The following is a 23,133-nucleotide window of genomic DNA, read 5'->3' on the forward strand; positions in this document are numbered from 1 at the left end:
TTACGCTGACCCAATGTAGCAAAACGACTTCTTATCAATTCATATTAGTTTTCAGCAAATGCGTCTAATAAAGGAATCAAATCATTTGTTGGCTGCATGTTTTAAGCTGCTCATTTGGGTCACAAGTGAGTAACTAGGGCAGCAGGGCAGTTTACAAGGGAAGCACTCAAAATAAACTATGGCCAAAGCCCATCAGTGCACGACTTTGAAGGGCTCGACTGATAAAAAATCCAATACAGATATATCAACAAATGTTCGATCTGTAGAGCTAGATAGATTAAGGTATACACAGTTAGTGTATTGATCCGTCAAATGCAGTTATCAAACACTTGTGGGAAAGATTCATAACGATGACAAGATGGTCGCTCAACTGAAAAGAAACTGAGCATGTACGTGCATCACCGCTCGACACTCTGGAGAGTGATGATGTTTGTTGTAATCCATATAGCGCCCTCTGCTGGTGAATGAGAATGGCTAGAGTAATACAATGAAACTCAAATGAAATGGTATTTGACTGGTTATTAAATCGAGTTATATCGGTGCATATCTGTGATAAAATTAGCCGATACTGATTGTCACTGGATTTGCTAATATCGGCCGATATTATCGGCTGGCTGATTAATCGATTGGGTTCTCCTTCTTTGGCTTTTGGATGTGTTTTTTCATTTTTAATGTCACAGTGAACAAAGGTATTATTCTCTATCTTCGAGGTTGTAGTCACTTATTTGAACATTTACCCTTTACAGGTTTGAGCACGTCTGTAAAAAAGCAAGGATGAATAATCTATTCTGTACTCGATGTAGACGAGTTCAGAAGAGTTCACCTTGGGAGCAAGTTTGGTCGATGCAAATTTGACACCGTTTAGAAAAAGTATCCAGAAACAGACATTGATCCTTCTTTTCCTGGAACATAACCTCACAAGGTCGACAATCACAAAGAAGAGAACATTTCATTCTTAGGTCTGAAAATGTTGCATTTAGGGCCGTGATAATAGAGTGAATACAATCGTGGTTGATTTTAATGGCTACAGCTACAATCACAATAAAGGGCGGGCGTGCAGCTCCTAATGTACCACCATGTCAGACTATATAGGGTTATAAAGGGGGAGGATAGGCACTCAGGCATGTTCCTGTGTCTGAATGAAAGACACGAGCTGTACATTCACTCGTCTCTCTGAGCTGTATTGAATCTGAAGGTCGCAGAGAGTCATCGAGGTCACACGGCTCCCACAGTATCTGAAATGGACCCAAAAGATTTATTGTAAGACCGTTTTGCAAACTTTGCAAAAAAATCTAATCTCTGCCTCCTATTGCCCGTGCATGTCTCCACTTAACAAGCTAAAAAAAACAAAGCTCCAGGTCAATCCAAGCGTATCCCACTGGTGGGAATAGTCTTAAATCGACCTGATAGAAGCCGCAACAGAGAACGCCACCTCCCTTCTGATGACTGTGTTTCTGCAAGAGAACAGGAAGTAATTAGTCACGGGGAGGCGTGGCGGGGGTCTGCGGAGAGGACACAGGGCTGAGGAAGCAGAAACATGGCCAGACCCCGAGACAGCATCAACGCACCATCTGCCGAGGAGCCGCAAGGAGTGATGGCAGACGGGATAATAAAAGGAACAATAACACTTTGCACTGCAGAAACCTGAATGAAGAATAGGTCAAATATGTGGATGTTTTTTTTTAAAGCTGCCAAGAACCAAATCCAAAACATCCTCATCATATGTTACTTATACATTATGTAGAAAACAGCAAGCAGCTAAAAGTGCCGTAAAGTAGTTTAATCCATGTAATAAGCATCTATTGTGCAATTATATACAGGACATCTCAAAGGAGTACAACATTAGCACCTTTGTCCACCTAGCGTTTGTACTGGGCAGAAAAGCGCTGGCTGTGCGATCAGGACTGCTTGCATGAACTGTTGTGCTCTGAGAAGAAAAGCACTGCACGTCCCTCTTGTCTCTATGACAACAGTCTGTTGACAACTTCCGCTGTATGACCGGCACGACTCTGTTGCTTTTTTGTATGTTTTTTGCTCCCTGAATGTCCAAGAGAAATAAGACCAACTGGCCGTCATATTTCCCAGTTTGAACGTGCTCAAACAGGCCGTTTGGAGATTTTCCCTTCATGACATCACAAAGGGCAGTAGCCCCTCCCCCAGGTGGGTGACACTCCCACAGCTAGGTGTTTGTTCTGAACCTCTGAGTCTGCTTCTCATCGTAAACAATAGGACATGGAGCGAGAAAGCACCGAGTACACCCCAAGCCCTTCCAGAGAGGGGGTGTGGTCAGACACAGCTCATTTACATATTTAAAGGTACAGACACAGAAACAGCCTGTTCTGAGCAGGGCTGAAATAGAGGGGTTTATAGACATGATCAAATACAGGATCAGAGTGGATTTAGAACAAGAAACTTCACACACATGTTTTGAGGAGCTCTGAGACTTATTTACACTGAAGAAGAGGAGGAGGATATGTGACCTTTAAGAACAAATAAAGGCATTTCAGCTGATGTTGCACATGTTACGCTAACTTCTATGATATGGATTTTGTGGGCTCGCTATTCAGTTACCACTTACATTCAATTTTTCTTTTACTTTCTACTCTCAGAAAACACAAACACACTAGATTTCACAAGCACAATTGTGCTTCTTTTTGCCATGTAGATGTCTATCAAAATGAGATCCGACCCGCCCACACAGTCTTAAACCGCAGCGGTTTATTTTCACTCATCAATCTGATATCATGAATGCATGTTTACTAATTCAAGTCAATTTTCCAGAGGCTTTGAATTCATCTCGGTCTAGCTATATTTATAAAACACCTGAAGCTTCCTCATGCAATATTTTCTATAGCACGCTGAAGCAAAACAGCATCGCTCTGAATTTCACACCCACACACAATACATGCAATACGTAAACACAGCCTGTTCTGCATGTCAAGGCTCTGATAACGAGTGTTTCGTGACACACATGGCTGTACAATAATTAGAAATAATTGACTGAGGTGTTCTGAGTCAATGCAGGTACAAATTACAGGTCAGACCTGCAAATAACGAGATAAGAGCAACACAAACGTGCGAGATAAAGCACAAACAAAAGGACTTTCTCTCTCTGATTTTCTGCTTTGTTTAACCTCTGTGTTTCTGAATCCACTCTGTTTTAAATTGTATCTCAGTGCTTGATTCACTCGCAAAAGAGGGCCTGGAGGATTGATGACTCCGCCGCTGTCTGCATTGATTTGTTGTCCAAATATGCTGCATCGTCTTGGGATCAGCGCCAACAGTTACTGCTGTTCATTCTGCTTCATTTTTTGATCTGTTTTTCATCTTTGCAGATTTTTTTTAAAAACAACTGCAAAGACTCCAACATGCATGGATAACATCGCCGTGCAGCCTCACAGATAAGGAAGTGCATTTCAAACCGATAATGAAATAAAATAGAACGAGGACTCGTGGGGCTTTATCGTCCATCTGCAAACATTAAGAACAGATTTTGTCCTTTCATGTGACTGCAGTCCTCCTCTCATCAGACTGATAGCTTCTCCCTGATTGATCTAAAGGGTACGTCCTTGTTTTTCCTATTATCTCGCACTGTATGCACAGTCAGTGTTTGAATAAAAGCTCAGCTTCATAAAGCCGACCTGTACGATTCCCTAAAGTAAACACACCTGTCCAGGTGGTGCTTTAGAAACACTATCGTCCTCAGATCCCTGCAGTAACCCTTCATGTGATATCAACACTTTTAAATGTACTGTGAGACTTTCACTAAAGACTTCAGAGGAGATTTTAAGACATCAGATGCAGAAATGGAAAGTAACAAAGTAGATACTAAAAAACTGTTTGGGCCTTTTTGCAGCTGAAGAGAGAGACAGGAAGTGATGGGAGGAAGGATCAGGGGACAACAAAGGGCAGCAAAGGGCAGAGGTCGAATTCAAACCCACCTCCTCTATCCTCTGTACATGGGGGCTCAACATAACCGCTAGGCGATCAGCGCTCCAAAGTATTTTTTGACAAGCTTTTTCTTTTACAGTCTACTATTTATACTCCTTACATTTTCAAAAAGGCTTTTACGCTGGCTTCATTTCTTTTGAGAGGATTGTTTTGATTTTCAAATGTATGAACGCCTTTAAAACATCAAGACTGATTTAAACATGAATGGACAGGTTTATTTAATTCTATCATATACCGGGACAAGGACAGTGGTCCAATTAGTGACATTAGTGGTCGAACTATAACAGCAGCTTGACTTGACTGTGCATGCAAACGTACTGACTGGTGGACTCAGTCATCCCTCAACCAGTCGGGGTTTTATTTTATCCAAATTGCTCCTGCAGTCACACGTTGAACTGTCCTTCGGCAAGACACTGAACCCTGAAATTGCTGAAGCTCTGAATGTGTGTGAACGGATCAGTACTGTTACAATGCTGCTTGTTATTGGATTACAATGGCATTCACAGCATCAATGGACCAGTGGAGGAGATCATACAGGTCGAGCAGAAAAGAGTTTCAAACAGCTTCATTACATGCATGAAGATTGCACCAGTTGCATGACGTTACAAACATGCACTTGCTTGCTGTGAATTTTCATATGTCCAGCTGTGTTCACACATCAGCTCACCCCGACTTCCCACGCAAAAAATATTCTGTTAGGAAAAAGTCCAGGTTGCTGTTCACCCTGAATATTTCAGAAAGTTTCCAGGCGTCCAGTGGATGTGTACAGAAGAAACACCGGTAGAGCTCAGTTAGCTCAAACAGAAACAGTCTGCAGAAATGTCCCTCAGAGAGACACTTTTCAACTTTAACGCTGTGAGTAATTTTCAGAGGCTGCACTTGTTCCTTTTTACTTCAATGGATTCAGCACCTCCACACTGTTATTTTCACTCTTCCTGGGTTAAGGAATATGTGTACTATTGCCCCCTGTGAACTGTGGAATCAGCAGGACATAAATGCTTCAGGTTCAGCTGACGTACCGTTTAAAGATTTTTCATGCGGACTAATATGAAAGCACAACTCCCTGAACTAAGTCTGTGCAGGAACTTGATTAGTGTCAGGGGCCGCTCAGTCACTGTCAGCTGCAATAATGATCTCGGATCAAACACGGATCACACCGCCTCAGAGAAATGAAGAAGCAATGCTCTGTTGCACGCAATCAAATGTTCTATATTCTATTAACTGAATGTGCCCACTATGAGTCTGACACTCTTTGGCTCTGCCAGCAACAGAGGAGGCTGGGTAATTTGTAAAGGCATGGCCAAAGACAAGCGTTTCAGCACATTCAGCGACGTGTGATCCCGGTGGTTTTCCAGGGAGAATAAATCTTGCATGATGAAAAATCAAAATGCATGCCAGATGACTGTAAGAGACGTACAACTGTTGAACTCTTGAATTATTTAGGTTCTTGTGTGCATGGCAATGAACCACTAGCTCATAAAAATCCAGTCTGTCAATCCGATTTGCTCTCAGAAAATCAAATTTTTACCCGAGAGAAACACTTCATTCTGAAATTAAAAAGACACAAGAGTGTTGTTGTGTTTCATCCTGATACATTTTCTACCATGGCCAGTATCATGGCCAGTTGGTTCCAATACTCAAAGCTCTGGTGTAGAGTTAATAAACCAGCAAATTAATTGAGCCAAATTTGTCTTGTAATTATTCATAAAAGAATTAAGAATTGAAATCTATTATCAAAAATGTCTTATTGGACCATTTGCAATGCACAAGCAAAGCTCAAGAATCAGTACTCACACTGAACGTGACAACTGTCAAAGATTTCTTTGAAAACGGTCACAGACGGAAGCTGAAGTCAGATCTGTACATTTCAGTTTGAACACAAACACAGTCAAAGCACTCGTCCTCTCACCCGCACACACGCTGACCAACAAACACAAGCTAACAAATCATAAAACATATCCTCTAGCAGCTGGACGTCTGCTGATGTTTCCTTCTCTTGTTCATATCTTTCATTATAAGAGGGGGAAGACACATCAAACAGACATGATGATGTTGCAATGGTGCTTCAGACGCTGTCTGCTATTTTGTACAGTCGCAATCAGGAAGAAAAATAGTCTGGATATCAGGGGAACAGCTTGTGGTTCTGCTCTCACTGTGCGAGAGACTGCAGCTGTTTGAACAAAAATTTCACACATGACAGAAAAGTTTCTAGTGGTTTGGAGGCAGCTGATCAGGCTGTGATCAGCCCCCATGTGCTCCCCTTTACACTGCACATTAAAGCTAAGCACCATCGAGCTAAAGTTTAGTCCAAATTCAAAATCAGTCGTGCATCCAGAAATAAATAAATGGTCAGAATTGGTCTCAATTCTCAGGTAAAATTGGTTAATTACAGGCCGAAGACACAAAAAATACGATTCAAACTGCTTATTCAAGGTGCGATATTGACGTCTCTGTGATGTTTCAGCTTCACTGTGAATGTCACAGAGCTGTAATGGGACGACTAAGTGTTCCCCCCTCAGTGTGTGTGTGTGTGCATCACCTCCAGCTGTTTCTCTGCTTCCACGACAGCATAGTGAACTCACAGACCTGCACACCAGGTATATTACATCACTGTGGAGTTAATGTGTACAAAGACATAACAAAGATGCTGTCACAGAATCAAACTCTGGAAGAAGGCTAACGTCTCCAAAACTCTGATGAACTTCAATCATCAAGGCATTGTTTGGTTTTTCATGAAGATTGTCATTTTATTTTTTTATATTTATGGAGATTGAAACGACTTCTGTACAAGGTTGCTAACATGTTTAATTCTGTCTTAAAGTTAACCATTTTAACATGGAGCCTAATGAGGATTGACTCACTTTTGGAGCCAGCCTCAAGTGGCCACTCGAGGAACTGCAGCTTTTTGTTGCTCTTAGCAGTCAGCTCTGAAGGTTGCTGTTAGGTCTAACAAAAAAAATGTAAATGTCTTCCCTCTTGGCACATCACTCTTCTTTTTTTTCTTTTTTAAACTTGCCCTTCAAGAGCATAAAAGAGCGGGGCCACGGTTCGGCATTCAGCCATTTGTCTTGAAAGCTGATGTGTAATATGTCGTAGCCATGACTCCCACTAGCATGATTCACATTTCAAGCTTCAGGGATGACAGAGTGGCTCCGTCACTGTTTCCATCTCGTAATAACATCATAATGATCAACCGTCTAACTGATTCAAGGTCGTACTCAAATGTCATGTGGGCCTTCGCTTTGCCAAGTCTGACATTGATTTATACAGTTCTTACTCCGGTTTGAAGGATGCTCTAAAAAAATATGAAATTTAATCAGCTACAAATCTTTTGCTTCAAAAGAATTCAGTACGTTTTTTAGCATGAAAGGATTTAAGATACTAAAGTGCAGCGCGTCCTCTTGACTCTCTTTTCTATCACAAAGTGCTCGTGTACTTCACGCTGACAAACCGTTGGCTGCCAAACAACGCCGCTCGCCAACTTGCTGTTCGCTTATTATCATTGATAAAGATTAATATCAATAACCTCCAAATTGCAAACGGATGCTCAGCTGGAGCAGGAGGGCAATATCAATGCAGGCTTCCCACTAAAAGGGCAATGCTTTTCCACTGCGGCAAAGGTTGCCAACTCTCCCAAAAAGTTTGTGGAGAATGACTTTTCTGCTTATGGGGGGGAAGTTTCAACTCTTGTAGCTGCGAGTCAGCATTATCAGCAGCACCAGTGCTAATTTCGAGTGATCATGACGGAAATATTAACACCAGAATAGGAAGTGGAAATAAGGCCTGATAGGAAGCAGGTCAGAGGCACACAGGGTTTATTTGCTCCTTGTCTTTTCTTTGCAAAGAGCAGAATCAGTGAAATGCTAATCAGTTTAAAAAGGAGGAGGAGGAGGAGGAGGAGGAAGCCCGGCAAATCTGCTGTGTCCTCTAAAATGATCTTGGTATCACTTCTCAGCCATGATGGTTTGAGCCTGAGAGTTAAGTCGAGGACGCACTTTTAGCGAGAGCCGGGGCTGATTTATGACCCGCTGAGACAGAGCACAGAGGTGTGTACAGCCATCCTGTACAGCAGCAGTTAAGGATGGGATTTATTGAAGCCTGTGCCTCTCAGCAGGTCTGCCTTTGCACACACACACACACACACACACACACACACACACACACACACACACACACACACGCACATGCTCTATTGCACTCATCACCTGGAAGCACCCAGTCAGGAAGAGGGAGAGGGTTCAGAAAGAGTGGGGATGTTTTAATCACATATCGAGAGCATATATTTATTAATTTTATTAAATTTATTAAATTTAAAGTAAATCTTGTTTTAGTTTGGGAAATAATACATTTTAAAAATATATTACTATGTATATAACCATTATGAATTAATGTAGTATTCATTAATTTAAGCATCAAGTAATTTTAGTTTGTTTGTTCTTTAAGGATGTTAGCTGTAAAATGGGCCGGTAGGTCGGTTGGTTGGTCAATCACTAACGTCCACACAGATTTATGTCTCCAACTAAAGAGCTCAACGGCGTGGTTCCAGAAGTCAAAGTCCCATTAATTTTCTCCATAGCGGTTTCGATTGACCACGTGCTACCTGAGTGTGAAACGATGGTTTATAATGCTCCTGTAGAAGACACAAGTCATCATCATCGTCATGTCATCATGGTTTATTCTTGATCTCAGGAAATGGAACTACGTTACCCATGATCCTAGAGTGTCTGATTGGTGGAGACACGCGGTTACCATGGAAATGTTTACAATAAACTATGATTAACAATATAAATACTACAAGATAGATGAATGTAGAAAGAAGGTCCTTGTACTTTCAGATTAAAGCGCACCAAACTATCCAATTTTGGGTCTCTTTAAAAAATCGCAATGGATTCTGGGATGCGTAGTTCCTTCATTCCTGGAAAAAAATTATGTACTAAGTCTGTGCCTTTTTTTCCATTTTTCTAATTGTTTTTTTGCGCTGAATCAAATGTTTTATAGTCAGGAGTATTCAGGTAGCTGGTTGGCTTTTTTTTCCAGGATTAAAAATATTGACATAAGGATTTTCTGAAATGTCAATGGAGGATTTGAATGGAGAAATTATTTCCCGAACTAGAGCGTCTGAAAAAGTGGGTGGTCACTGCTGAGCTCTATTAGATGGACTGAGAGGAAATGTTGCTCCTACTTTTTGTGGTTCCCATCTGATTGATTTGTTTGATTCTGGTGAGTGACTTTGAAGACGGCGTCCTGCTGCAGCTAGAAACAAGAGTGAGAGCAGCAGTGACCGGATAGAGCTGCAGTGAAAGGTCCAAGATTGAATCAGCAGCAGAGAGAAACCCAGAGCTGACTCACGTCTTGTCATTTGAATACTTTTTTAATTCTTAGCAGAGTCATTGTTCACAGAGCACGGCAGCAGCACAAGCATGACAGGCTGTAAACTTTACAAAGTGAGGTCCAAAACAAACTGACCTGTTGACCCAAGTTAACCCCCTACATAGAGCAGTTTAATGATCTAAAAAAAACATCTTCTTTGGTCGAGGAAGAGGTGGCTCTGCAAGATGAGCTGCTGCCATAGAGAGTATAAAACATGATTGAAACGTCACTGATGTCACCCATTGGTTTCTGAAGAGGGGTTTTGTAGCTCAACAATGGCGGTCGCCATATCGTAAATGCTAACTTTTGATCCATCTAGAAACAGACAACGAGGAAGAGTTGAGCCTCCTGGTGAACAGATACAGCACACCCAGCTGTCAATCAACTCAACCATGACCATAGGTATGCAAATTGTGAATAACTCTGAGCCTTAATATCTTCAAAACGGACGAGTTGTAAGAATCTTCACCCCTTGGTGGTATATTTCTTCTGTCAAAATTTGAGTTTTTACATGAGACCTTAATGGGGATTAAATGGACACTGGAGGTACTGCAAGTTTTTACACTTCTACATTAGCTTCATTTTTCAACACTGCAGATTGCTGCTTGCCAGGAAACTCAGCTGTTGTTAAAGGCTTGTCCACAAAGTGTTTTTACTAAAGCTGAATCATCCTCAGAGGTCTCCTTATTTCTAAAATACACTGACCAGAAAATGAAACCAGTAAAAACACTGAATAACAGGCTAAACATCTGGGACTCTCAGCTCATACTCAACGTGGGCAAAGTGTCAGATCATGAGGTAAACGTGTGTTGGAGTAATCCCAGGATAAGTCTGCTGCAGCGGACTTATCATGTGACAGTTCCCTGATATAAAATCAAGAATCTCACAAGACGGCTTCAAGCATCTATGTAAGCTGACACGGGGGCTCTCATCTCCCAATGTGGAGAGCAGCCCTCCCCTGGCAGCCCTGCAGCATTCTGCCCCTCAGAAGGCTTCCAGAGAGCCGGCCAATCAGAAGAAAGTGGGCTCTTTGGGACCCCCTCTTTAAAGAGACAGCAGCTAAAATGAACCGTTTCAGGCAAAGGCTGAAATGGGTTTTTTTGTACTGAGGCCACCGAGACGTTGTCTGAGCTGCAAATCATGCAAAGCTGCTCTAAAGGTTTCACAGACTGACAACATGAAAGGTGAAGATGAGGGGAATAAGCGGCCTTTAAATGATACAATTACAAAGAATAGTATAGACGTCTGCTACAAATGCTTTAATTTTGCCTAATGTTTAAGGCTTATAGAAAACTCACCAATAATTTGTTTCAGAAAACATCACACATGTAGGCTTGTATAGACGAATAAGAATCATTGAAGTTGGGTGTAAGTTTATCTGTGGGTTGTAAACCTTAGCAGTTAAAGTAGTCTTCTTCTATCCAAATAAAACAGAACAGCTTGGTTGGTGCAGCTTTAAGGTAGAAATCAGGCATGTAACACAGCAACTGGGTTCATTTAGTCACAGCCTCGTGGACCGTCCATGCAGCAGCGGTGCAATTTGGCTCCTCTGCCTCACTGGGGACAACATTTTTGTGCTGAGCTTTTGGACTGCACACAATCTGAAGCGACCCCCAGTGCCTTTCATGTGGCTGAAGGTCCCTCTGTTTTCCATTTTTAACAGTGACATTTTCTCTGAGTCTGTGATTTCACAGAGCAGCCCAGGAGATCTAAAGAGAGGGGGGGGGGGGTGAAAAAAAGACGTCAGCAGCAGCAGAGATGAGGTAAAGAAAAAGAGTCACAATGACCGGCTTACTGCTTGTGTAACTCGCGCGTATACTCTGTTTTGTAACAGTTGAATTGTCAGTCTGCAGGAATGTTTGGGCATAGCCTCAATGACATCATCAGTTTGTTTTGTTGGCTGCATTTTTTGAAGCCTTGAATTCAGCTTTTTTGGCTGTTGCCATGTGGGATTTCTGGAGCCATGAGTGACAATATTTGAACCAAAGGCCGGAGCTGGAACCAAAGGACGGAGCTGGAACCAAAGGATGGACCTGGAACCAAAGGATGGACCTGGAACCAAAGGATGGACCTGGAACCAAAGGCAGGAGCTGGAGAGGACTGAAGGGTCAGCAAACACCGTATATGCAGGACACGTGGCTTGTGGCTAGCTCATTTCCAGTCAAGTGAGCAATCTAACCCCAATTTCTCCTATTGAATAAAAATGTTTTTGTGGTCTTTGCTGACTGGAGATATTTATTATTAGACCAAAGAAGTTGAGAGAGCTTATGAATCGAAGCTGACTCACCACTCGCTCCAATCTCCCTTGAGAACCAACAGGGAAACTTAAAACTTCCAATCTTCCCATAACTTGACGCAGTGGTCTACTTAATCTACAAGATTAATGTTTGAGCCTTAAGTGGAGAGACAGGACAGTGGATAGAGTTGGAAATTGGGGCGAGACAGAGAGAGAAAGTGAGGAGTGCCGTGCAGGAAAGCAGCCACAGGTCGGATTCAAACCCGGACCCAACCCAACTTTTGGTCAAGTAACAGTCAAAGAGGTGGAGCTAAGGCTGGCCTTAAGGCTCCTGAGAAACGAGAACAACACGTCCACTCACAGTTATATGTTACATGTTTCCTCCTGTGCTACATTATCATACAGTATATGTATACCTGTGTACCAACCATATGGGGGACAATGAAGTGTTGTAATGTATATCAGTCACGCCCCAATTGATGCATAACTATCCCTCAGTTATCTTGCCATTCCCTGCACATACTGTCTCAATTCCCTGCATAATTAACTTCATTCATTTTGTACTTGTAACCCCTATTTTTATTTATCTTATCTAATCTATTCTGTTCAATGTGTATTTCGTATGACCTTACTTGTCTGTGCTGCTGCAACGCCTGAATTTCCCCTCTGGGGATCAATAAAGTACTATCCTATCTTCCTTTCCTATCCTAATTTTAAACAACTATCTTACAAAATGTTCACTCCCTGTACAGTTGGTCCCGATAAATAAATTTAATATTCAGAAAATGTTTTTTGTGCCAGGCTGTAAATATGTTTATTTCTGCTGTAAAAATTGCCATTGGAACATTGGGTGTGTACGGGATGTCAGGGGCTTTTGCAGGTTGCCTCAAGTGGACACTAGAGGAACTGCACTTCCACGCTGGCTTTACTTTTCAACACTAGAGGTAGCTGCTCAGGATTAACATAGTACCAAAAACGGTTCTACAATGTTTCTACATTGTTTGTTATAGACATAAGATGAGTTAGATTTCCAGATGTCAGACAGGATATCCAGATGTTAGACAGGAGTTAAGACGGTCTGTGAATGTCTAGAAACATTATTTTAAGTGAGAGACAGAAGGCGAGAAGAAGTGTGAAACATTACTGCATATCGATGAATCTTCTTTCACAGATTGCAAACCTTTTCCCTCCCGCCTCCTGAAAGCACATTTCTAACATACACCAACAGTAACACCAACACAGATGGTTTCTGTCCCAGCACCGAGCGGTTAATCTAAACAAGAACACGACATCAAAGCAAAAAAACACAACCTGCCTCCAGGGATCCACGCTGTCTATCATGTGACATTTCAAGCTGCTTGAATGCCAAAATGCACGCTCTGCTAGTCCAGGTGGTTGTTGTCTTGTAACCTCTGTGAGATGTGAATTTTACAAGACGGAGCACGGTGCCGAGAGCAACATTTGGTTTGCAGTTTCATTCAGGGATACATGGGTTCTGGTCAGGGAGGCGTGTAATAGTCACACAGCCCTCACAAAGGTTTCAAATCGGCAGTTTTTTAACAACGGCACAAGTGGAGGAGGACGATAAACTGACTAAACCATTCGACTTGTTGTTTACTCACACTGCACAGTGACACAACAACGGAGAGGACGTGCATGACATAATAAGCGTTTAGTGTTGTTTGGGTTGTCAAAAGTATGATTAATTAATTTGAACACGCTTGTTTCTGTTTGTTTGATCACAAATAATCACTTTCTTGATCACAGCAACTCAAATATTTTTACAGGCATGTCCTCTTTGGCTTTGTGTAGCGGAGGCAGAGGGTCAGAGCTAGTGTTCATTAACTGGACTCTGCAGACTGTTCGCTGAGTCTGTACTCATTTCTCAGCCTCTACATGGTGCAGAGTTACACAAAACAAGACAGGATGATGCATCGTCTCTTACTCGGGGGGGGGGAACACTAACGTGCCTGATGTGATTTTGCACATAAATCTGAGATCCTAAACACAGACGGGCAATTTCTAAATTCTCATTCCGATTCTGCAAATGTAGAGGAACAATGTATTTCGGCTCTATGGCTTGACTTTTAGAGGTAAAATGCTCTCTGAGTTTGTTTTGAATGAACTGAGTGAAAAAAGACTGAAATACATGTATGACTTAAAGTTGTAATATGTGACATTCTTTACATTAATATAGCAAAATCTGGAGCTTTGCAGCAGTGGCTCTGATTCAAATATACACCAATAAGTCTATTTTCGACAGAGCACGCTGCAAGCACTCGTCAAGCTGAACAGAATAGAACGACCCAGAGAGGAAGGCAGACGAGGAAACGCACATCTGGTCAATTTCAAAATAAAAGACAATACACAGACTCCCAAATGTAAGTTCCATCACTGTATCAACATTACGTCAAGACAGGAACCGAATGAACAGCAAATCTACCTCATATGACAAATCAACACGCTGTATGCATGTTTTTATACAGACCCAGTGGGGCAGTGCACGGGCCATCAGATGGAGCAAAACGTGGCGCTGACGTAAGGCACAGTATGCGTGATAGTTGTGGGTTAGCCCTGCAACCACTTGGGGGAAGAGAATGGCCCCACCCACTCACTAATTCTGCTTGCAGAGGCATAACTGCAGAGTGTCATTGCAAGAGTTCAACTGAAGAAGAAACAACAGACTTTCCAAACTGAAGAAAAGATCTCTGGTCCAAAAACTAAAAAGATATAATTCCAACCAACTTTGGGATGCAAACACAGAACCTGTGGAGATTCCCTCAAACGGCTGGACTCGGCTCAAACTTGAATGTTGGGACATGGAGGTGAGGGGGGACAGAGGGACAGAGGAGGCGTGGCCAAAGAGAAGTTTTGTTTAAGTTTGAGAGACTGATGCTAAAGTGTGACATCGACTGGACATCTAAGTCACATTTTATACTTTAAAGGGAATGTGAAGAAACTTAAGCAAAAGGGAGCTCATGCTTAAAGGACCAATACATGACTCTGACACCTAGTGTTTAAAATGGGTACTACTAGAGAGAGCTGTCTCCACCCGCCCCCCTTCCTCCCTTGAGTCAGTGAGCATGCAGGTTGCCATGTCGCGGAGACTGAAGCGTCAGCGTTTAGCCAGCTCTGCATCGTAACCTTTCTGCGTTCTAACCTCTCTCCATTTTTCAAAAGCATCTAATAATTCAAAACTGTAACCAAAAGGAAACTGGTTCCCATCCCCAAAGGCTTCTCTAGATCTGAACTGAAGAAGCCTTTTGATGAGATGTGAAACATCTTTAAGAACATCAAACATGCCAAGTTGCCTTTTGGATAAAACTTTGAAAAACTGTACAAACAAATTTCATGTGATATCAGCAGTCACAGATGATTCATGTTTTTTTTTGTTCTCGACCAACGCTGGAGGGAATAATCTGTCTCTCAAGTTATTGGATGCTCTTTTGTGTTCAGCAGTTTTTCAGGTTTTCTCTTTAGTTTTGGCTGCTTTTGCTGAAAACCCCATGCACGCTGTTATTGGAAACAAAGTCAATACCAAACACACACACAGGACCATGTGATTTCAATATTGATGTTTAAAGGTATTTTTCATACAAACTGATGTGACACTAACAAACAGCAACCCAGAAGAGAAGGGAAACCATACAGCTGCTCCAACACCTCTCTTTGCAGTCTTAACTGAGACTGTACATCACAATACGGCTATTAGCTTAATGAGGCCCCTTTGAATATCACAGTTCATCCTAGAATCAACGCTTTTGAGAGGGAAGAGACGATGCCTGTCCCTGTGAATCTTTAGAGAAGATCACGCTGTCATCTTACAGCAGCACCAGTTCCATGCAGTCAGGGTTTAGCAGGATGTCATCTTCTCCTAACTGTGCCCTCTCCTGACAACTGCCTGGTGGTTAAATGTGCCTCATTTAAAGGACAAAACTGCACCGAATGTCTGTTTTTGTGCTGTTTGTTAAACTGTCCTATTTGCTTTGTCTAGCTTTTGTGGCTTCTCTGAGTGGGCGGATAATCTTGTGATGGAGCAAGAAGCTGCAGCAGTGGCTGCCAGGGGCAAGAGGAGGCGAGTCGAGTCCATCCCCTGGAATAAATAGCCCAGAACACAATCCAAACTCGCAGCTGAGTATTATGTAAAAAACCTGCCAAACCACTAACTGCCATAACTGGTTGGTCCCACTTCATCTTAACAAGTTAAAAGTCTCTGATCAAACAGCCATCAGTAAGTACTCTTGCATTTTCGATGAGTGTTCCCATTGAACCACTTCAAACGCAACACAGCGCTCCCTCCAAAATGTCATTACCGTAACTTACAATTAGACCAACGGGCCCTGCAAACGGCCACAGAGAGCCGTCCTAATTGGCAGGCAGCAGCTATCAATCAGCCTGGCGCGCTATAAATAGCTTTTCTTCTGAATAGGAACAAACTCTTGTGCCCTCTTTAATGAGCGTGATTACAGTAAAGCTGCGTCTGAAGATGTAGGGCAGGACAACCCATCTTAGAGTTTTGATGCTGACAAAAACACAAACTCTTCGATCCAAGGCTTCAACGAGATGAGACAAAACAACAACAAGAGCCTCAACAGCCACGCTGGCAGCACTTTGGGTTTGCAGAGAAAATGCTGATCGTAAGATTTGCTGTTTGATCAACATCTCAAAAAGTGTCCTCCTCAGGCAAGATACTGAGCCGTTGGTGTGTGAATGACAAAGATTAGATCCTGATGGGCAGGTTGGCATCTTGTACAGCAGCTTCTACCATCGGTGTATGCTTGTGTGTACAAGAGAGTAAATGTGGTGTGTAGCCTAAACGCTTTGAGTTTTCCAAAGTTTTAAAAGACAGTGTGAGTGAAGAACATAGACTATTTGCCATTTTTGCAGGCTGTACTTACACACAGCTGTGCTTCAAGCTCGATGGTAATAATGATGCTAACATGCTAACTGAGGCAATGGCAACATATTCATGCTAACCATGGATGTATTATCGGAAATGCATAGCATGCCAATTTTCATTTTTTTCATACTTTCGAGTACCATAGAGATGTCAGAATATTCCACTGCACTTAAGAAGAATTCACAGGATCCCCAATGTCCTCAGGATTCATCCTCTGGGGCCCTGTGTGTGTTGGTCTCTGCATAATGTAACGCCAAACCATGAATCAGATCAGATTTGATTGAATCTCTGTTCTTGTTTGATGAAGATATTTAGAGAAAAGTCAGCTGGATTCATTCTCGAAGCACCAAATAAATCTGTACTAAATGCCACATCAATACCTCCAATGGTTGTTGGGATATTAAAGTCTAGGCTGTGTTGGGGAACTGACTGTAAGACCAACCAGTATATATTAAAATGTCCAGCCGTGCCCGCCACATGGCTGAAAAGTTGAGGCTGACAGGAAGTCCGTGACCTTTGAAACATCTCTTCTTGTTTTGTTGCCAGCTGAGACATTTCCATGACACCTGCGCGACTGCAGAAGAAGTTTGAGTGAAAACCTCCAGCACAACATTTTAAAAGTGCTTTTTGCAAGGACAGTAATACACATCTGAACCTTTCAGTCCTTAAAGTGCTCAGAGGAAATGGAAATTTGAAGAAAAAATCGACAATTTCATGACAACTGGGCCGAGAAAATCTCTTGAGGAAGGATAATGTGAGACGATCAAAAGCTCAAGAACTTCTACTGAGTGGACTCTGTGATGAGATTTGAGTTTTCAGAGGAAAGCTTAAGTTGTAAAGAATTAAAAAAAACAAAGAGCTGATTCTGTTGCATATGTTTTTGTGTCTCTGTGAAGAGAAATCTGCAGAGTCTGAAAACAGAGGACAAGTTTGTCAGTGTGGGCAGCGTTCTTCTTTCCATTTGGAGTATGAGTCGTTTTGTCCTTTAGTGTTTCTGCAGGCGCTGGTTATGTAAAGGTAAAGAGTCCATGTGGAGCGAAAAAAGGTGGACTGCACCAGCCTTAAAATGCTATCCTGGAACCATTAAGGTCATCATCTGATGAAAACGTGTTATTGTAGAGAGCTCTTTGAACAGATTTTGGCATTAAGGGGCAGATAAAACCAAGCAGAAATCTCTCACTCATTCCCTCCTCCCTTTTCACTATATAGTGAGTTATATGTAGTGGACTATATCGTGCACTTATTCTGCAAAAAACATGTCAGACACTACTCGCCCACAGTTCCCTCATTGTTGTTGCAAAACAAAAACTTGCAGCTCAATACGGCCTAGAATCGAGAATAACCTAAACTCATTTATTTAGGCTCAAAGGTCGTGTGCTTGTCATCATCATTCAAACCATCATCAAACTGCTGTTACTTCCCTGACAATCTTTCTTGATTGAAACAGATCGCAGATTTCAGAAAAAATGCTCCAAATATGGGCCGCTGGTGGTGCAGTGGTTAGTGCGCACGCCCCATGTATGGAGGCTGTGGTCTTCCAAGCGGACGGCCCACGTTCAAATCCAGCCTGTGGCTCCTTTCCCGCATTTCATTCCCTACTCTCTCTCTCTCCCTGATTTCCGACTCTATCCACTTTCCTATCTCTCGATTAGAGGCACAAAAAGCCCAAAAATAAATCTTAAAAAAAAAAATTAAAAAAAATGCTCCTAATATGAACTTTATTGTGTTTCTGTGGTCCTCCTCTCGTCAGTCAGAGGGTTAAACAGCACTCCCAGCTCATGAAATATCTTTAAAACGCAATGCATGCTGGTATATATTGCTTGAATAGTGACCATCGGTTGTACACTACTTTTCACAATGCATTGTGGGATACAATGAGTGGAGTACACAGGTACATGATCATGCTCACTTGGAGAATTCGGACACCACTACAACATGTTTACTTTACAGTGAGTAGACACAGCTCAAATCAAAGATGTTGCTTCTACACTCCAACTCTGTTCTTGTGTCTCAAGTTAATAGTTGGGTTTGTAAGTACCTCAGGTTAAAAGAGGTTTTGCCCTGAATAACCTTGATGTCACTTATGTGAGGAAATGCTTGCAGCAGAGCTCGAGACAAACATGCAGTCCCTCCCAAAGGCTACACTGCCATCAGATGATTAACCAGACTGCATTTGTTAAAACTAGTTTTTTAGGCAAAGCTGAGATATGTTGGGTTTTTTTTGTTTCCTGTTTGTCCTGAAGCTGGAAAACAGAACACTAGTTGCAACACAAACAACCATTAAATCTGTCCAAACCTCTGTGTAAACGAGTGCCTCAACTGGCCGCAGCCTTACTTTTCATGCTTCAAAGTAAAAAGTGTGGAGGCGCATCAAGGGGAGCAGTCGAGTGTCACTGCTGATTTTAAAACCTGCAGCAGAGTCAGAGCAGGGAGGAGCATGCAGAGTGCACAGGGGATGCCAAGGCTGATAGAGATGTGTGGGGAGGCCCCCTCAAAAATCCCTTTTATATCCACATGCTCACAAGCGTGTTGAAAAAGTAGCACACAAGCCAGAGGGAAGGGGGGGAAGAGGAGGAGATCAAAGAGAGACGGAAATCCAGACAGAAAACCCAGTGCAAGTCTGAGGAAAAAGACAAAAACCTGCAGACAGACATCATCCTTTGTTCCCCCCCAAGCAGCTGAGTCAGTTTATCTGATCCGCTAGGCTAGGGGACGACTGCGCTGTTGCATGACAACTGGAGCACAAAGAGATTCAACTTGCTTCAGACATGTACACAAACACAGCTGCTGTGGTTTACCCTCCTGCGTCTGTGTATCTGAGAGCAGAAAGTGGAGGGGGCCAATAAAGCTCTCCTCCTGACAGGTCTACAGTAAATAAAGTTCTGACAGGTCTCCTGCTCCTGTGGAGCCATCAGTTTTCCTTATCACTCCCTACACCCCCTGCTTTCAATTACCCGGAGGAGCTGGAGGCATCCCAGAGTGTATGTTTTGTGTATTTGTGTCTTCAGCGCAAGGTCAGAGATAGACGGATACTGTCAGCTCCAGTGATCACCTGGACCTTGTTTATTTGTTCACCCATCCACACTCACTCCCTCACTCCCTCACGCCTCTCCAGCAGTCAGCGAGGGAGGGGCAGAGGATACAACCAAGCGGGCGTTGGGGTCCATCAGGCATGCAGTGCAGCTCACCATTGGCCCTCAGGCTGCCCTGCGAGGGACACTTGCTCTTTTCTGACCTATCGCACGAGTAAATGTTAAAAATGAGGGGGGGGGAGCAGACGGGGCTTCTCATTGACATTCCGGCCGGTTTTTGAATGGAAATGTGGCAAAAAAAAAAGAGCGAGAGACTGCACCCATGGGTGCTGTCCTATAGCCAGAGATGAGTGTGCCGTTCCTGGCATGCAAGGCGAGTCAGATGTCGCCCCGTTGCCAGAGTCCCCTCGCAGCCAAAATGTAACACATGAGTGGAAAAAAACAAAAAAATCTTAATCTGTTATTCTGTATGTACAACCAGTGGAAAGAGGCAGCCTGAGGGATGGAAGCTCCACTCCTTTTCCCATCCAGACTGTCACTAATAATGAGGTTATTTAACAAGCAGGACACATATAATTATTAATTATGTAACTTATTGTTATGCATGTTAATTTGAGAGAAAAGGTCCTCAAATTGGCTGCCAATGCCACCCCCACTTAGTAAAATAATCATATTATCTTAATTGTGTAAACTGATGCATTGTTGATTTTTATCCTCTCTTACTATGTGCTTGGAAACACATGGTTTCATATGAAATAGTGCATGTTTTTAACAAGTATGCCTTCAACCAAAATGGAAATAAAGGTCAGGGGAATTAGTAACATGCTGCATATAGATCACCAACCTATAGTCGACACCACAGTTCCAACAAAATAAAAAGCTCCTGTAAAATCCCATCGTGGCCTCAGAGCGTCCGCCCGGATCCCGGCGGCGATGGCAGCCTCGTACTCCCGCAGGAAGGAGTTGAGGTCCTGCAGGCTGATGTTGAAGGTCTCGCTGAAGTTGTGGAGCGTCCCGTTCCAGCGGCCGTGAGCCCGCAGCTCGGAGGGCCTCTCGATGGCCGAGAAGACCGCGGCGCCGCACAGCAGGTACAGGATGATGAGGACGGCGAGCAGCACGAAGCGCCCGTTGTCCTCGTTCAGGTGCAGGGAGCGGCAGTCTTGCAGTCGCTGGCCAGGCATCATCCAAATTTCAGCACCAGGCGCGCGTCGGACAGCGACAAGCTCCACATCGGAGGCGGCATTCACTCCGCTGCAGGTGTCCCCTGGAAGTCACTGTCCTGCTGCTCTCTCACTGCACTTCTTCTGAGGGCAACATTTCCACTGGCGAGCCCTCCACGTTGTCCCATTGTAGTTGTAAAGTGAGATTACGTAAAGCGGAGAGGCTGAGAAAAAAAACGCTCCACTTGTGGATTTTAAGTCTGTACATCCACGACAGAGTTCACGAGGAAAGCTGCAGGCGCACGGTTTCTTATCAGACACATTTTCTGAATAGTTGTTGCAATGCAGTTAGTGTTTTTTTTTAGTGGACTGCAGCTTAAATCCAACCAGGCGCGCGCCGAACGCTTCTTTGTCCAAAATGCAAGCAGTGGTGTGGTAGTATCCTCTGGTGTCCCCTGCACCAAAAATGTCTCACAGCAAAAGACCAGCAGGACGCACGAATCCCTGCAAGTTACACATCTAAATCCCGATCATGTCCTCAGATAAAGTCATCTATCCTCAAGGCTCGCTCAGAGTGTGGATCTGCAGCTTTTCATGTTTGGCACATAACATCCTGTCAGCGCATATGGTGAGATCATTCTTCGCTATATGAACTGGAGGCTACAGCATCCCGACACTTTAAAAAAGGGAAAAAAAACAGCAGATTGAATGAGGCGTTCAGGCTGTGCAGAGGGGCTGAGGAGAAGCAGTATATCCCCGTGCGTCCTTAGATGAGGTAGTCCTCAGATAACAGATCTACATGTTCACTTGGAGAGCAGCCGCGTTACTTCGTGCCATGCGCACTGAGGAGCTTACACACTCACTGTAGACTGGACTCACATGCAGAAGCAAATACACACTAAGGAATTAAGCTGCTCAATAAGTGTCTTACATATTCAACACGGAGCTGGAACAATAAGATGGGATATGGAGAAGTCATCAGTTATGGAGAAAGCATTCAGATCATAAAGTGAAAGAAGCCATGAAACTGTCTCACTTTCAAATAAAATCTCAATATTCCCAAAATCTCAATTTTGCATCGTTACCTCGAACTTAATCCTGATTGTATATTTTTAGTCAGTATGGATGGTTTATCAGAAGAAACCAAGTACAGCTCACACAGTCACAGACATTTATTTAAAGAGACATTTCAATGTAATGTTCTAAGTGACATGCAATGACCAAAACATGAAATTAATTCTTAAAAAAAAGAAAAGAAGAGGGACAGTGGATTCAGAGTCAGACATCTGGAGGAGAGAGAGTGGGGAATGGCTGTAGGGGCGCCACAGGCTGGACTAGAACCTGGGCTGCCCGCTTGGACATGCACACACTATAATAACCACTATTGAATATTCTAATGACATAATGTTTCATACTGCTACAAATTATACTTCAAGTAATGAAATCAAAAGTGATCCAATAGTGATGCCATGGCATCCATGTTTTAATTAATGCTTAAAAAAAGTCAAAAAAATATCACAGATTTATTAATGGAAAGGGCTTGTTTTTTTAGTTTTTTAGTTTTTTAGTTTTAACTATTTATAAAGAAGTGGTTCACAACCTTAACCTTGGAGCCCCCCTATTGCACAGAAGAAAAAGCTCAGCGGCCCCCTCAGGACATAAAAATCAAAAAATGATACAAAAATTAACATGTCTTAATTGATTTAATTTGAACCCAAATTACAAGTGTGGCTTATTCATTTTGTTTAACATGGAGACAGTGCACATTAATTAACATTAACATGTAAATATGCCAGATGTTTGCCCCGGGCTCATTTCCATCTGTAGTCCCTTGGCAGGTCAGTGGTTCACATGTATACAAATATACATATAATCACAGTGACAAGCAAAAATACAATTAAGTATTAAGTAGCCTGATATTTTTGAGTGAGGAGACATGAACTTTGAACAAGGTGTAAGTGTGGTATCATTATGTTGGTCAATATGTGCAAATCAAATTTTTTTTTTTAAGGTTTTTTAATTTGTGTTTTTTATGCCTTTATTCCAGAGACAGGACAGTGGCTAGAGTCAGAAACTGGAGAGAGAGAGAGAGAGAGTGAGGATCGACATGAGGGAAATGAGTCTCAGGTCAGATTCGAACCCGGGCCGCACATTCTCAAGGACTTAAGCTTCTGAACATGAGACGCGCACACAATCTGCTAGACAACCAGTGCCCCATCCCATGTGGTTTTTTAACAACTGATCAATTAACCAATCGGTTTTATCAATGTTTGCCATAGGAACACCTAAAGGTCAAATCTGTAAGATGAAAAACAACAGGAGCAAAACACAGATCCTCAAAGTTTGAACACTAGATGTTGAGATTTAAAAAGAAAAGATCAGACTCATAGAAGACGATGCACTGAAGTGTTTGACCTCAGTCCACAAAGTGCCCAGATGTAAAATCTCAGTTTGCAAAGAAATAAACCTACATTGTTTCTCTCT

The 23,133-nt window shown here is 42.6% G+C and overlaps 1 protein-coding gene across 1 annotated transcript in view; it reads right to left on the reverse strand.

Moving 5' to 3' along the window:
• kcnk12 (potassium channel, subfamily K, member 12) overlaps positions 1-21,643 on the reverse strand; it is a 38,589-nt gene extending 16,946 nt beyond the window's left edge. Inside the window, exon 1 of the mRNA XM_020654555.3 lies at positions 20,334-21,643. Within this exon, the coding sequence (XP_020510211.2) occupies positions 20,334-20,673 (340 nt within the window). The 5' untranslated portion in view covers positions 20,674-21,643. The remainder of the gene's footprint in view (positions 1-20,333) is intronic.
• Between the last annotated feature and the right edge of the window lie 1,490 nt (positions 21,644-23,133).

Source organism: Labrus bergylta, chromosome 10 (genome assembly GCF_963930695.1).
Source record: "Labrus bergylta chromosome 10, fLabBer1.1, whole genome shotgun sequence".
Lineage (NCBI taxonomy): Eukaryota > Metazoa > Chordata > Actinopteri > Labriformes > Labridae > Labrus > Labrus bergylta.